Here is a 17,500-nt window from a genome sequence, read left to right as displayed (position 1 = left end):
CTGCTCTCTGTTCATCTTCCTTCATCCATTTGCATGCCACTTGAGTTTGCCACAACTTATATTTGCACATACAGATGCAATCACTCAAACCGTTCATCTTGTCAACGTATGCATGGAGATTGAATTCGCCGGCGTTCCTTTATGTTCTGCCTCACAGTAGTCCTACACAGATCCATAGAGACCTCTGCAGCAAATATTATTTATTAGACTTTTTTTTGCTCCTGTGAGAAAGCCCAGTCTACAGTATAACCACGGCCTCTGTAAGCGTATTAAAGTTCCATCTGCCTCCTGTCTGCCAACCACTGGCCCGACAGGGGGGCTAAGGGGGCATTTCATAAAGAAAATTCAATCCATCATGCTCCCACGTGAAATTAATATATGTCACAGCCACTTCTGACAATTTAATATCAAGCTGAGAGAGAGACGCTCCCCACTGTACTGCTCCGGAAAGAGAAAGGCCTGCCATCTTTCCTGCTCACCTCCAGTCTCAAATCAGCAAATCTCTTCTCATTTCACTCATAAATGATTTAACTGGTAGTTCCAAACGCAGTTTAATAGTGCGGGCACATTATATAGTGGATTCCTCAAAGGAACTGAATTATCCCAAAAGCTGAAGATATGATATTGATAATAATGATGATAATAAAAACGTGAATGAAAGAAAGAAAATAAAGAAATGAACTAATGAAAGAAATATAAAATGAAAGAAAGAATTTAATTAAATTAAATTAAATGAAATTAAAATGAAATGAAAGAAAGAAAGAAAGAAAGAAAGAAAGAAAGAAAGAAAGAAAGAAAGAAAGAAAATAAATAAATCAATGAATAAATGACAAAAATAAAGAAAACGTAAAGAAATAAAATAAAAAAGAAAGATAAAAATAAAAGAAAGAAAGAAAGAAAGAGGAAAAATAAAATAAGAAAAGAAAGAAAATAAATAAATTAATGAATAAATGACAAAAATAAAGATGAAGAAATAAAAGAAAATAAAGAAAATAAATTGAAGAAAATAAATCAATAAATAAAAAATGACAAAAATAAAGAAAACGTAAAGAAATAAAGAAAAAAGAAAGATAAAAATAAAAGAAAGAAAGAAAGAAAGAAAATAAATCAATGAATAAATGAAAACATTTAATTAATTAATTAATGTATAAATAAGTATATTAATAAAAATGAAAGAAAAATAATTCAATGAATAAACACAATAAAGAAATAAAAATGAAAATAAATTAATTAATTAATTAATGAATAAATGACAAAAAAAGAAAAAAAAGAAAAGAAATGAAAGAAAAAAGAAATAATGTAAAGAAAATAAATTGAAGAAAAAAGAATGAATAAAATAAATGAATTAATGAATAAATGACAAAAATAAAGAAAAGAAGAAGAAATAAAAGAAAATGAACAAAAAAAATTTAAATAAAAGAAATTAAAGAAATAAAGAAAATAAATACATTAGTTAATTAATTAATTAATCAATGGAAAAATGACAAAAGAAGAAAAGATAAATAAATAAATTAAATAAATTAAATAAAAGAAATTAAAGAAAATAGATAAAATAAAGAAAAAAATTAAAATAAATAAATTACAGAATAAATGACAAAAATAAAGAAAAGATGAAGAAATAAAAAAGAAAAAGAACGAAAAAGAAAGAAAATAAATAAATTAATTAATAAATCAATAAATAAATGGCAAAAATAAAGAAATGATAAGAAATAAAAGAAAAGATAAAAAATAAAAATAAAATAATAAGATAAGATAAAGGAAAGAAAGAAAATAAATTAATACATAAAATAAATGAATTAACGAATAAATAAAGAAGTAAACGAAAAAGAAATTAAAGAAAATGAATCAATTAATAAATCACAAAAACAAAGAAAAGAAAAAGAAATAAAAGAAAAATGTAAAAAGAATTTAAAGAAAGAAAGTAAACGAATCAATGAACAAATGACAAAAATGAAGAAAAAGATGAAGAAAAGAATCAATTAAATAAAATAAAGTTAAAAAAAAAGAAAAACAAAGGAAGAAAACAAATAAATGAATCAAGGAATAAATTAAAAATGAAGCCCCAAAAATAATAATAAATAAACAATTAAAGCAATATAATAAATAAATCAATGAAGGAAAGAAAGAACCGACAGCAGATGATTGAAATGAAAGCACAATATTAAGTATTACATATAAAATCTCCAACCCCCCTCCGACCTTCTCTCTGTCTTTAAATAAGCATATAATATTCCCCTGTGTCACTGACCGTTAATCCTTAAGAAAACCCCGGAGTGAAGATCCTCTAAGTCTTATTGCCTACACAGGCCTAAAGCATCTAAAGGCTAATGTCAGACCTGTCTGAATGTCAGTGCATGGGCAAACAAACGGCGCTGGAGCGTTTTCTCTGAACTAACTTTACTCCTTTGAGCCATTTTTGCAATGACATTTAATTAATAAAGTTTCAGAACGATTTTCCAGAAAAAAAGAGGTCAGATTCCCTCAAGGTCACACTGGTGTCCTAGCAGAGCGATCACAGGTGAGTTCAGCACACTGTCTTCATTACACACAGCACATGCTGAAGTAGTCGTCTGGGGGAGGGTTTTTAATTCATTACATTTCTCATGACAATATTTCCTATTTAGCACAGACACAGATAAATAATGCTGTGCTTTTATATTTTGTCACCTATTACACAACAGTCACGTTTATTAGGGGTCTAAGAAACACTTTGATTGACATTCTCCATTTATACATGTCATCAGAGGAGTAAAACCCCGCCCACTAGAGACCGTCTTGCCCTCATTAGCATATGGCGGTAATCTTGTTTTTGAATCTGTCTCTATGCTGACACACAAGCATCTGTAGCTCCGCCCTCTTCTGAAAAGAGCACAATCTCATTTGAATTTAAAGCGACAGTCACCAAAACAGCACAGTTAGGATCAAAGCCTAAAAGGGTCAGTTTTAGGCTATTTTGAGCTCATATATATATTTACATATATATATATATATATAGCTTATATATATATATTATACACTGGTCTCACGGTTGAGTTACAATTATCATGCCGGCTAATCGGTTCAATTCGATATCTCGGTGCATCACGGTGCATTGACGATGTTGTACATGCACAATGTGATATTTTACTTCACAGCACAGGGATTCTTGTATTAAAATGTACAAATATATTTGTATTTATATATTATTTGTAATACAATTTTGTCCTTTATTACAAACAGTCAAATATATATACTGTACCTTTAAAAACTCATACACAGAACAACATTAGAATTTATACTGTAGCTAATAAACAAATAAAAATATCCCGCTCGCTTTATGAGCCCCGTTGAGTGAGTTCTTACACTCCTATGATTGGTCACGTGCTCAACAGAAAAGGCTGTGATTGGCTCTTACGCTCTGGCGCTGTTCACCAATGATAAATGCTGATAAACAGCTGCAGCAATCACAGCTGACTGGATCAACAAGTTTCACTGTAACAACTGAGCGGAGAGAAAACGTTACCTCACGCCAGCTGATCAAAGGTCGAGAAATGGAGTTTCTCCATAGCAGTGAAATAGGGGCTTCTGCTGTAACTTCAGAGTGTCAGTGAAAGACTGGCCAGCAAACACGGACATGTTTTAAGTAGTTGCCATAGTAGGGTTCCGCAACATAGTGCATATGAGATAAACGACGTTAGTATGTAATAACTGGTTATGATTAGGCCCAAACGGAATCTGCACGCGCAGATTTCCGCAGATTTTAAGCCCCTCATTGATTCTGTTTACTTGTGTAAATGTATATTTATTCAGATTTTAAAGTAATTTCAGTAATATTATTGACTATTATTAAAATGTTCATATAATTTATTCACAATGCAGTTTGTACAGTAACATTTTCTGTCTTTAGTAGATCTATTATATAGAAGACTTGCTTTGTTTACCAAATAAAGTGGATCTAATTGCATTTGCATTGCAAACATTAAATACAAGTTAAAAAGGTATTACTTTTTAGTTCATATATTAAGTTTTAGTCATGATACTCCCAAAATCATTCCTCATAAACCCGCAGATTTATAACAAAATTCTCCGCAGAAATAGCAAAAAATGTCCGCAGATTCCGTCTGGCCCTAGTTATGATCTATTACTGAACCGATACCAAACAGTCCACATCTGCATCGCGGTGCACCGAATAATACAATTAATTTTGACATATATATATATATATATATATATATATATATATATATATATATATATATATATATATATATATATATATATATATATATATTAATATATAATTGTAATGTAATATATAATTATTACAAAATTTATAATTATAAATTTTATTTTTTGTTCTTGAATTACCTTATAAATACCATATTCAAGTAAAAATCCAAAACTGCTGCATTATTTCTGACTATTTAATATAGCCCATCATTATTATTATTTTTAACATTGCTGACTATTTAATATAGCCCATAATTATTATTATTATTAAAACTTTGGGTGGAGTAAAATTTGCATTTGTGGTTTCAACAGCCAGATACATTTATCCATGAGCCAACTTTTGGCACATCTGATTTATAGGCATCCCTGCTTTAAACCGATGGACAGTATATGATTGGGGATTAGATCATTCGCACTGCTATTCTGTCCATGATCAATACCAGTTAACTACATAAAACCATCCACCCTATCCAGGAAAAATAAATAAATAAATAAATGGACAGCATCAAGAAAAAACTACACACACAAGAAAACAAACAAATAAATCAAAGTGAACTGGCCATTCAGTCAAGCAACTAGTTAAGAATGAATTGTTCTGATATAATTTTTAAAGTCAATTAAAGAAAGAAAGATTTCCCAGTGATGGGTTGCGGCTGGAAGGGCATCCGCTGTGTTAAACATATGTTGAAGGAAAGAAAGCATCTGATCAACACCAGTTAACCATATAACATCATCCACCCTTATCCAGCAGGGAGAAGTTTGGACAGCATCAAGAGGAAACTACACACACACAAAAAATACAAATAAACCAAAGTGAACATGTGAGCGGCACAAGCTCGCGGAGGTATTTGCAAGGTGGGAGGTTATGTGCTGGAAAGACTGGAGATTTATGAGATTTGGAAATTGAGTTCAGGACGAGGCTCGGGCCACAGCTGACCTTCAGCGCCGGGAATCCAGGAATGATGATTTTCAATTAAACCGCTAAACCTTCCCCGAGAAGGCCTCGCTCGCTGCCTTTCATTGTGTTTCTCCTTGAGGAGACGCTTCCTGAACATACTCAAAAAGACAAATGACGATCAGGAGCACAGATCAGACACGGCGATACATACGGCATGTGGAGATTCTTCTCACACATCCTCCATAATGAGGTCACGGCGTCCCATACTGTTCACACTCTGTCCTCTAGACATTAGCAACAACAGCGACACTTCTCTCACATCCTGCTATTTTTAGTTACTGAACCAATCGACAGATTAGGAACAACACCAGTCATGTGTGTGGATAGGGATCTGTCCAATGGGAATGTGAAGAGCTTTAAAGTACATCTGAAATCAAAACTAACCATGTTGATTTCGTTAGCTTGCATTGCTAGTTTTATGCTGAACAATTCATCTGCGCAGGTCATTAAGATCAAAAATAAATAGTTTACCTTTGTAATCTAAATTTTAAATATGAAAATGTCTTTCTGAGGTTTTGGGCGTGGCTAACATACTTAACCACGCCCCCTCCAGCTGTCAGTTTTGACAACAAACGGATATGGTGAGGAGGAGGAGTCTGTTTGTAATACCTATTCTGAAACTCAATCTTTCTGAAAGAAACGCCCACTTTACAACATCCAATCAGCTCGCAGTAAAAAAGCCACGCCCACTATTTTCTAATTTAATATTCTGTCTCTCCAATAAATGTGTTATTACTAATACTAATGATTTGAGTGTCCACATATTCCAAATTCAACTAAAGTGCTTCTTAATAGGGGTGTCAAAATGAATTGTGTCTTTGGTGCACCGCGATGCAGATGGGGACAATTCGATATCGGTTCAGTAATAGATCATAACCCTGTTATTACGTACTGACGTCATGTATCTCCAATGCGCGATGTGGCAGTAGAATACTATCATTACTATACTATACTATTCATGGCCCTTCAAAGGTGTAGTATGTAAGATTGACACCTACTGGTTAAACTAGGTACTGCAGTCCAAATTCAAAATACTGGATTTTTTTCACCCAGCCCCGACTCCCCAGACTGATGAACATGCAGGTTGCCAGACTGACAGCACCAAGAGGAAAAGGCCAAAAGCTAAACTAAAGTACTCACGTGTTGATAACATACAAAGTCATATGTTATATGCTATTCGCTTAGTGACTGAAGTGAAATGTGCAATGGATTTGCTGTGAATTAATCGCATTTGCCTCAATCGTGGATCTTGTGGATTTTATAACCTTAATATATAATCAGTGTGTCATTTCCGGGCCGACATGATTTAAATGAAATACAGTGGTTAGCACTGTCGCCTCACAGCAAGAAGGCTGGTTCAAGTCCCGGCTGAGCCAGTTGGTGTTTCTGTGTGGAGTTTGAATGTTCTCCACGTGTTGGTGTGGGTTTCCTCCGGGTGCTCCTGTTACCCCCAAAGTCTAAAGACATGCGGTAGTGGCCGTAGTGTATGAGTGTCTGTGTGAATGTGAGAGTGCATGAAAGTTTCCCAGTACTGGGTTGCAGCTGGAAGGGCATCCGCTGTGTAAACATTTTGCCAGAATACTTGGTGGTTCATTCCGCTGTGGCGACCCCTGATAAATAAGGAGCTAAGCTTAAAGAAAATTAACGAATACATGCTTTCTGCCAGGACAACCCAAGGGTGATGAAATATAATTGGGCAAACTGGCAGTGGGCTGGTTATAGAGACTGACATACTGACATGGAAAACACATTTTCACACTGTATCACTGTTTTCAGACAAACAAATATGTTCAGTTAGCACGTTTCTTAAACATCTGCAAACTATTTTTATGCTTTAGAAGAGTCAAAAAAGTGCATTTATTTTTGAATGGATCCATACAGGGTTGCAGGAGATGAGAGGTGTGCATGGAGCTAGAGGTTACACATTTAGATCTAAATCACGATGACAGGAACTGGACTGAGTGGGATCATAACCCAACCTTGACACCATGCACATCCACACACTCCAACCAAAGCATCTATGAAAAGTAGAAATGGATCTTGTCATTACCTGGTGACCCGCTTTAATCTGCTTCAGGACTTTTTCATAACAAACCTCCTCCATGTCGTGCAGCTGCTGGACCTGTGATGAGAGCATAATTATGTAGACATCTCATCGTTTTATTGTCTGATCTTTCAAATATGATTCAGTAATCACTATATTTGGAGTTTTCTTGGCTGCTGGATACCTTATTTGTAGTCTTGATGCCAACGAAGCTCTGGCCAAGAGGAACAGGACGAAAACGGCTGTCAAAGTAGAACAATCCAATGAAAGGGTTCACGTGGAGGAAAGACGCCACGTCCAGGTAATTTGGCAAAGTTGCAGAGAGACCAAGTATTCGGATCATACTCTGGGTCGACTCCACCTAGAGGAAAATAGAGATGTGCACTCAATCCTACTACATCTAGCTTGGTCAACAATGATTAGTTGGGTGGATTAAGAATCCACTGGAAATTCAGTAAGAGGGCTATGTCTCTATGTACCAGGGTTTCTTCAGGTTTCACATTAAATTAGAGACTTTAAAAGACATTTTTAAGACTATTATGAATGAAATTTTATAGTTATACAGGGCTAAATGATAAGGATTTTTTTCCAACATACCGGTAGGAACATATTTTCACTTGCCCTATCAAAAAATGATCACAATTTAATCCATTTTATAATACAATAACAGAAATGTAATAATAAAAATATATAAGTCAGGTGAGCAGTAAATAAATTGAGAACTTTTAAACAAATGTTACTGTATAAGAAAGTAATTAAAAGCTATTTTTAAATCAAAAGTCAAACGTTTTATTGAGATTGGGATTGTATGAATGTTAATGGCCATATTGGGCAGCTAAACATGTACAAAGGGAAGTTAAGAGCCTTTCAAACCCGTTTTAAGACATACAACATAATATTTCTGTAGATTTAAGACTTTTTAAGGTCTAATAAATTAGCTTTTGAGATTTAAGACATTTTAAGACTTTTCAGACCTTGCAGATACCCTGATGTCAGGGGTGTAGCAACTGGGGGGGATCTGTTCCCCTCAATTTTAGAGACAGACCATTTAGAAACAGGTGAATAATAATTATATGAACGTATGATCTCATACAGTCATTCCCCTCACTTTTAAAATGTCCGCTACGGCCCTGCCTGATGTACAGATGTGGATAATGTTGTTGGTACCCTTCACTTTTGTCCACAGCTGTAAACGGAGAAGGCCAGATACATTAGCTTGCCTTTCAGTGATTTTGGTAACACTTTACAATAAGGTTGTATTACTTAATGATAGATAACTAACATGAACAAACAATGAACAGTACATTTATTACAGTATTTGCTCATGTTAGCTCATGGAAAATACAGTTGTTAGTTTATGTTAACTCACGGTGGATTATCTATGGTTAACAAGCATGAGTTTGAATGTTATTAATGCATTAGTAAATGTTGAACTATGATTAATAAATGCTCTACAAGTATTGTTCATTATTAGGTTATATTAATAGATGCATTGACTAATGAAAGTGTGACCGTGCTTTTTTAATGTTGAACCACAGTAATATCTGATTTTCTGATTTTTAATAGTGTATTTTTTTGTCATTTTGACTAATCATTCCCTTTTTTCCATTTCGTTATTTAAATTGTATTTTACTGAGTTTTTCTTTCTCGAGTGAAGTGGTACCAACAATCTTGCTTCATGTTTTTGTAGTAAAATTCATCACAGTAGCTACGTTTCAATCAGTGTATTTTTTATGTATTTTGGAATATCGACAGTCAGACAGGATCATCCAGTTCATCAAACTCCGTCTTTTTAAATCGAAATCGAAAGCGGAATAAAACAGTCTCCTCGTAAAAGCTGGTGTATCAGCGCGCTGCTACATTGAAAAGTTATGATTCGATTCACGCCTTCTGATTGGTTCTCGGGATACCAATCAGACGTTTAGCGGCTTTTATTAACTGTTATTTCTGAATGCGCTGACTCTGGGATTTAGATGACTTGAAGTAAATATATTTGTTCATGGTGTACTACGTGCCTAAAGCATTCACTCAATGTCATTAGCTCATTTTTGGCGGAAATGGCGTTTAGCTGCTTTTGCATCTGAACTCTTGAGATATATATATATATATATATATATATATATATATATATATATATATATATATATATATATATATATATATATATATATATATATATATATATATATATATAAATAATCAGTATAGTTGTTTTAAGAATATCTATAAGCTAGTGTGCCCCAAAACAGTGACACAATTCACTTTTAGAAGATATAAATATCTTAATTTAGCCGATATAAACATGTAACGCTTGCAGTTTGTCACTTCCGCCTAAATGGATCAACGGTTTTATTTACGTCACCTCATACTTCAGTTTCTCATCAAATCTTCTGACCAATCAAATGCCCTCTAGTATCTGATATGCCCCGCCCCCTTCTTTTAAGGTAGAGCAGTGATAAAAACAAAGCACTATTGGCAGTTTTTTTTAATGGGGAGGAGCTAAACTATGCCACACCCTCTCTTCACGTGTCTTTATAAGACATTTAAGCTTTAGAAAATAAAATAAAATTAATATATCTGTTTAAATGCTACAGAACAAACCTGTCAACTAAATATTCATTTACCAAAAAAGCAAAATAAAAAGATCCAATCAAAACTAACACACTCATACCGTTACAAAAAGTCATAACATTGCTAACCAGCCAAGCAGCTGGTTGGAGGTTTTAGGAAGGAAGAGCTATTTTTACTGCTAAAGAATGTTCATATTTATCCAACGCTGCAATTATATAATGAAGTGCAGATGACAATATCTGACAGCCATCACGGTAATACTGCTCTTGACGAGTCTCACACTGCCAGATGCGCTATTGTGGAGACAGAATTAAAGTTTTGAAAAATAAACAACTCAAAACTAATGACAGTCTGAGACGGAGAGCGGTGCGGCTGCGCTATCTGAGCTGCTCCTGCGGTGCGGCTGACAGGGAAGATTGGTAAGGCCTTTAATATGATGCAGTAGCTGTCGGTCCAGGTAATCTAGATATCACACAGCTAGTCCCTATTTGTGGGTACAACGAATGATGAAAACGCTCATCGAGAAGCCCGGGTCACACAGCAGCAGCTTGATCCGCTCATGAACTACTCTTTTGGAGAACTCAGCTCTGCTTGGACGCTGAATTTCACTGTTTATCTCTCACCGACTATGTAAATATTCATTTTTTGACAAAAGCCAAGGTAGTGTGGTGATTTACAACCCCGAAACACAAATTAAAGCAGAAAGTAGTGATTTCCAAATGTACTTAGACTTGTATTTCATTGCAGACAATATGAACACACAATATTTCATGTTTTGTCTGGTTAACTTCATTTCATTTGTAAATATACATCCTTTCCTGTCATTCAGACCTGCAACACATTCCAGAAACAGGAGCAGTTTGGGGTTAGTAATGAGGTAAATTGGTGAAATAATGATGTGATGTGAAACAGGTGATGTCAACAGGTGATTGTCATTATGATTTGGTACAAAAGCAGGATCCAGGAGAGGTCTAGTCCTTTAGGAGCAAAGATGGGACGAGGATCTCCAATTTGCCAACAAATACATGACAAAATTATTAAAATGTTTAAAAGCAATGATCCTCACAGAAAGATAGGAAGACATTCGGATATTTCACCTTCAACATCACCAGCCCCCTCCGATCCCTCAGGGGGCGCTGCATCAAGAATCCTCATTCATCTATAAGCTAAATCACCACATGGGCTCTGGACTAGTTTGGCAAACCTTTATTAAGTATCACAATACGTAGTTCCATCCATAAATGCCAGTGAAATCTGTACTGTGTCAAAAGGAAGCCCTATGTTAACAGTGTCCAGAAGCACCGTCGACTTCTCTGGGCTCTGAGGCATCTGGGATCACACAGTGGAAACGTGTACTGTGCTCAGAAGAATCAGTATTTCAGATATTTTTGGGAGAAATGGACGTCGTGAGCTCCAGACCAAAAAAGAAAAGGATCATCCAGACTGTTACCAGCAACAAGTTCAAAAGCCAGGGTCTGTCATGGTATTGGGTTGTGTCAGTGCCCTTGGCAAAGGTAACCTGCTCTTCTGTGATGCTTCATTAATGTTGAAAAGTACACAGAGATTTTGGAGCGCAATATGCTGCCTTCTTTTCCAGGGACGCCCATGCATATTTCAACACGACAATACTAAACCACATTCTGCACACATTACAAAGTCCTGGCTGCTGAGGTAGAGGATACAGGTACTTGACTGGCCTGCCTTCAGTCCCGACCTGTCTCCAATAGAGAATGTGTGGTGCATTTTGAAGCGCAAACACAATGGATATACTGTACTGTTGCCCACCTTAACAATTGTTTGCAGGAAGAATGGGACAAAATTACACCCGAAACACTTCATCACTTGGTGTCTTCAGTCCCTAAACGTCTTTCAAGTGTTGTGAAAAGGAATGGCCAAATTACAAAGCAGTAAATGCTTTACTGTTTGAAATGTGTTGCAAGAACCAAAATAGTAACGTGTTTTTGTAAAAAATAAATAAATAAACAAATATATACATATATATATATATATATATATATATATACATATATATATATATATATATATATATATATATATATATATATATATATATATATATATATATATATATATATATATATATATATTTATATATGTATATATATACACACACAGTTGAAGTCAGAATTATTCGCTTATAGACAAACCAGCTGATTGATGTGACTTTTAAACGCTCCATCTCTGGAACTCTTATTTACAGCATTGCCTTAACCATATTAAAATCGGAGTATTGACGTTCATGTAAACGTACTCAGTGAGCTAAACCTCCAGTTGTTGGATGTCATCCCGTTTCCTCAGAGCGCCCTTCTAGGAGGTCGCATATCCAGATCGCCCTTATGGGTCTTTTGGGGTCACCTGAGGACAACTAGATCTTGGATGGCCATCTGTGGTGCTGGTTTACTGATACCCTCTTTATAGTCTGCACACGCTGTGGCAAAATTGGCACATGACACACCTGCCCGCAGCACGCCACCGGCCATCTCTATTGCTCCAGGTGACTTTTGAGGCTTTTTGAAACACACTGAGTTGGCAAAAAGCAACAAATCAGAGCTGGCAAGGGTTATTTATTTAATTTTTTGGAGTAATATCAGGTTTAAGAACCATTTTAAAAAGAAGGTGAAATGCAGCAATTATTCTGCATTCTGGATCTAACTGGCTAAAAGAGCATCTATAAATGCATTGGCAAGGTGATTGGTGCACTGAAGAAAATGATTCACTTGATTTCCTTTTTTTTGGAAAGTGTTCGCAAACAATCTATGTGCTAAATTTAAAGAAATAAATTAAATTAAACATTGCTAAATTTCATTTGTTGGTTTAAATTCAGCCCATATAAATTGTTTGCAACTACTTACCTTAAAAAAATGCACATCCATTCATTCGCTCATTCTCCATCTGCTATTTCAGAGGTCGCCATGGCGGAATGAACCGCCAACTAATACTTTTGTAATAATAACAATAATAATAATAAAATATTGTGCTGCTGCGTCTGCGCCAATAGCCTAGGGGTTAAGAGCGCCGACATATAGCACCATGGTGCTCACGGCGACCGAGTTCGATTCCCGGCTCGATGTCCTTTGCTGACCTTTCCCCTGTCTCTGCTACTTATTTCCTTTCAATTCTCTGCACTATTCTATCCATTAAAGGTTAAACCCCCCTAAAAAATTATAAATATATATATATATATATATATATATATTGTGCAGCTGTATTATCTGCAATAAAATACAAGTCAAAGTACATTTATAAAACACTTCTTTCTTTATTCCTGCATTTATTTTACTCAGCAGATGACTTCCAGCTGTGACCCAGTACTGAGAACCACCCATACACTCTTACATTCACACACACACTCATACACTACGGCCAATTTAGCTCATCAGTTCCCCTATAGCGCTTGTGTTTGGACTGTGGAGGGAACCGGAGCACCAGGAGGAAACTCAAAAAAAAACAAGAGGAGAACATGCAAACTCCACACAGAAATGCCAAATGGCCCAGCCGGGACTTAAATCAGCGACCTTTATGCTGTGAGGCTACTTGCTGTGAGGCTAACCACTGAGCCACTCTGGCGCTGATAGTAAATCCGATTGTTCAGTGTGTATAGTGTTTTTATTTCTGAGACGTGTTCTCCGGTGATGAACCAAGTTAAGCATCTTTTTAAAGACCTAAAATGCCTGTCTGTCAGTGAATCTCACCCAATATTTAGATGCCCCAAATCCAAATGTGCAAAGCTTGTTTCATTATACCCACAAAAAAGGGGAAAGATCTAACTGCATGTGAAGTACTGAGGGTATTAATATTTCAAAATCACAAACTATATTTAAGAGCTTTTTGAACTGTATATGTAATGTAATCTCACTAAAGTAAACTGCTTAATATCTGCTTCAACAGACAATTAACGGACTTTAAGAAACTTTGCAAGTACATGTCAACTTACACTAACCCTAACCTAACAGTCTTCTTAATATCTAATGAGATATAGTTGGCATGTAGATGCAATGTAACTTAAATTCAACAAACAGACCGTCAAAATAAAGCGTGATCACTACAACTTATAGTAATAATATAGTACAGATATGGTTAAATTGATTATATTACTACACTGAAAAAATGATATGATCAATTAATCATGACAGCATGCTTTTTTCATTGTAACTTCTTAGTTATTAATGTCTAACTTAATTTTATAAGTTGCACAAGACGTTTTAAGTCAGTTTAACATAATGTAAGTTCAATGGACTCATAAGGTTAAATAGATTCAGCTAAAAAAAATTAAGGCAACCAGGATATTTTTAAATAGCTTAGCAAAACACTATAGTATTTACTATAAATCACTATGGTACATTTCATTTGTGGTGTAACCCAGATGGTTTAGATTAATTGTTAATTTTTTAGTAATTGACATTATTGGATAATTAATATTTGGCTTATATTAATATGCGTGGATTGTAGAAGTTGCAGAGTTTATACTCATATATTATTATGCAAAATAAAAATTAAAACAAAAGCGGAAATGGAAATAAAGATGATTTATTTCACAATTGGTTTAGTTTACGGATTCGGTATGCAGTCGAAGTCACAGTTATTAGCCCTTTTGTGAATTTTTATTTATTTATTTTTAAATATTTCTCAAAAAACATTTAACAGATTCAGGAATTTTTCACAGTATTTCAATTCAATTAAGGTCAATATTATTAGCCCCCTTAAGAATTTTTTGTTTTGGATTGTCTACAGAACAAACCTCTGTTATACAATGGCTTGCCCAATTACCCGATCTTAACCTTATTAAGCTAGTTAAGAATTTAAATGTCACTTTAATCAAATATAAAATAAATCAGTTATTAGAAATGAGTTATTAAAACTATTATGTTTAGAAATGTGTTGAAGAAATCTTCTATCCATTAAACAGAAATTGAGGAAAAATATATATACAGGAGGACTCATAATTCTGGCTGTATGTAGGTTTTATGAGCCCTGTCACAAATGCTTGGCAAAGAATATGACATATGATCTTTTTGACTCGAATACAGCCATCATGTTTTTGAATGTGCTGAAAGCCTTTCAGAATCAATGATCCTGACACCGGCTCTCAGTTGTCATGCATCTCTACACAGTATTTATACGCCGCTACTTTAGTTTCCTCTTCAGCAAGGGCAGCGAGACGGATCTCCTCGGCGCATCATTACTGTTACCTCACAGACATAAAAGTGCACTCTGCCATGTCGTTTATTAAAAGAAAGAGCTTGTCTTTTAAACTGAACCCACAGTAAAAGTGTCACACAGTCCACAGAGGACAAACACCGAGATGATGGAGTTCTGAAGGCTCGCACTTTATAACCTCTCCAAATGGTGTTGTCTTTTTCGCACCTCTGATAAGCATTTGGCAACCTGCAGCATAGGTATAGATGACATTCAGATGTTAAGCTGTAGAAATATTTCATAATATTGCTGCTTTTGTAAGTTCACTCTTTCATAAAACATCTTAAATGTTCCTGTTTTGTGTCATTGAACTATACAGACCCTCAAAAGTTAAAACTATTTATTTATTTTATTTATTTATTTATTTTGGATGGGATATAATGGAACAAGTTTTGCACTTTTGGATTTGGGGCACTGAAATATTGGGTGGCTTAAATTGTAGGTCTTTTAAAAGATGCTCAATTTGGTTTAAGGCAGGACTCTGGCTAGGCCCAAACAGAATCTTCGCACACAAGCTTTGCACATTTGGATTTGGGGCACTTAAATGTTGGGTGGGAGTCACTGACAAAGTTGAGTAAATGATGACAGGGTTTTCATTTCTGGGTGAACTGTCCCACTGAATGTGTTCAGATACAGTTAATATAAATAGCTGGAATACATGTAACTTTTCAATTAGTTACTATGGAATATATATATATATATATATATATATATATATATATATATATATATATATATATATATATATATATATATATGAATATGGATATTGAACCTGTAACCATTGATTTCCGTAGCTGGAAAAACACATACTATGAAAGTTAATAATAACAGTTTTCCAACATTCTTCAAAATATCTTCTTCGGTATTTAACAGAGGAAAGAAACTCATAAAGGTTTGAAACACGTGAATGTTGAGTAAATAATGACACAATTTTCTTTTCTGGGTGAACTGTCCCTTTAAGAACTGGATTTGTTCAGATCTAGTCAACATAAATAGCTGGAATACATGTAACTTTTAAATTAGTTACTATATATATATATATATATATATATATATATATATATATATATATATATATATATATATATATATATATATATATATATATATATATATAAAATGAGGGAGTCTCCTTTTCTGTTAAGTGAATATGGATATTGAACCTGTAACCATTGATTTCCGTAGCTGGAAAAAACACATACTATGAAAGTCAATAATTACAGTTATCCAACATTCTTCAAACTATCTTCTTCGGTATTTAACAGAGGAAAGAAACTCATAAAGGTTTGAAACGCGTGAATGTTGAGTAAATAATGACAGAATTTTCATTTCTGGGTGAACTGTCCCTTTAAGAACTGGATTTGTTCAGATACAGTAATATAAATAGCTGGAATACATTTAACTTTTCACCTAATTACTATAGTATATATTTTGCAATGTAAGAGTGAATAACTTTATAATAAATTCTTAAGTCTCTTTTTCTTTTAAATGAATCTGACTATTAAATCTGAAACCACTGACTTCCATGGCAGAACAAGAAAAAAAAATACTATGGAGGTCAATGGTTACAGTTTTTCAACATTCTTCAAAACATCTTCTTTTGTGTTTAACAGAAGAAAGAAACTCCCAAAGATTTGAACCAAGTGAATGTTAACAGAATTTTAAATTTTGGGTGAACTGTCCCTTTAAGAACTGGATTTGTTCAGATTCAGTTAATATAAATAGCTGGAATACATTTAACTTAGCTTAGACATGCTTGCCTGTGAGAAAAGAAATAAAATAATCATAATTTAACCATCCCATAATCACTTCTGGTTCCCAAGGGTGTGCGAGCCTGCTATATTTAGTCTGCTCAGTCCAGCTAAAATAAACAACAAAACCATTTTGATGTAAAAAGGCTCAGCGTTTGACAGCATCTACACAGAAATGACAACAACATGAATTACAGTATGGACGCTAAAAAATTCAAGAACCATAATATATCAACCTCGCTTTTGTTTTTCCTGCTGAAGAGAAAAAAAAGGCCCAGTAACAGTTTCTCTCCTCCGCCATATTTTATTAATGATGCTCCTCATTTTGCTACTTCCACAGGCCACGATCTTGCTTACTGTGCAGAGATCAATAATTCAAAGTCTCCTAAAGACAGGAATACCTTCAAATTGTGTTGACTTTTGCCTCTACTACTGTGCACATACCCTAATTAAAATAAGAGACACAGGAAAACAGTTCTGCCGTGTTGCGGGGAGAAACTCTTTGACTTTGTGCTGTCTGCTGCTGCTTTTTCTAGAACCAAAACAACAATATTGTCCACTTCACTACTGCATATGACAGAACATGATCATTTGTGTGTGGTGTATGAAAATGAAGGTCTAACCAGGACTCTAGCCAGCCTGGTGAAAGGGGTGCTTCTTTTTATTATTTCAAAAACTGGGCCTTTTTGCAGTTATATGCCTCATTTTCTATTTAATTATGAGATTAATATAGACTTTAAGGTCTAA

The 17,500-nt window shown here is 34.4% G+C and overlaps 1 protein-coding gene across 1 annotated transcript in view; it reads right to left on the bottom strand.

Moving 5' to 3' along the window:
- The window catches only part of ascc3 (activating signal cointegrator 1 complex subunit 3), a 281,455-nt gene that overhangs the window by 117,618 nt on the left and 146,337 nt on the right, over positions 1 to 17,500 (bottom strand). Inside the window, 2 exon segments of the mRNA XM_056476127.1 lie at positions 7,218 to 7,289; positions 7,396 to 7,572. Coding sequence (XP_056332102.1) covers positions 7,218 to 7,289; positions 7,396 to 7,572 — 249 coding nt within the window.

This window comes from Danio aesculapii, chromosome 16 (genome assembly GCF_903798145.1).
Source record: "Danio aesculapii chromosome 16, fDanAes4.1, whole genome shotgun sequence".
NCBI classification, from domain to species: Eukaryota; Metazoa; Chordata; class Actinopteri; order Cypriniformes; family Danionidae; genus Danio; species Danio aesculapii.
Note: the sequence above shows the minus strand (reverse complement) of the source record. Positions and strands in the feature narration are given on the sequence as shown.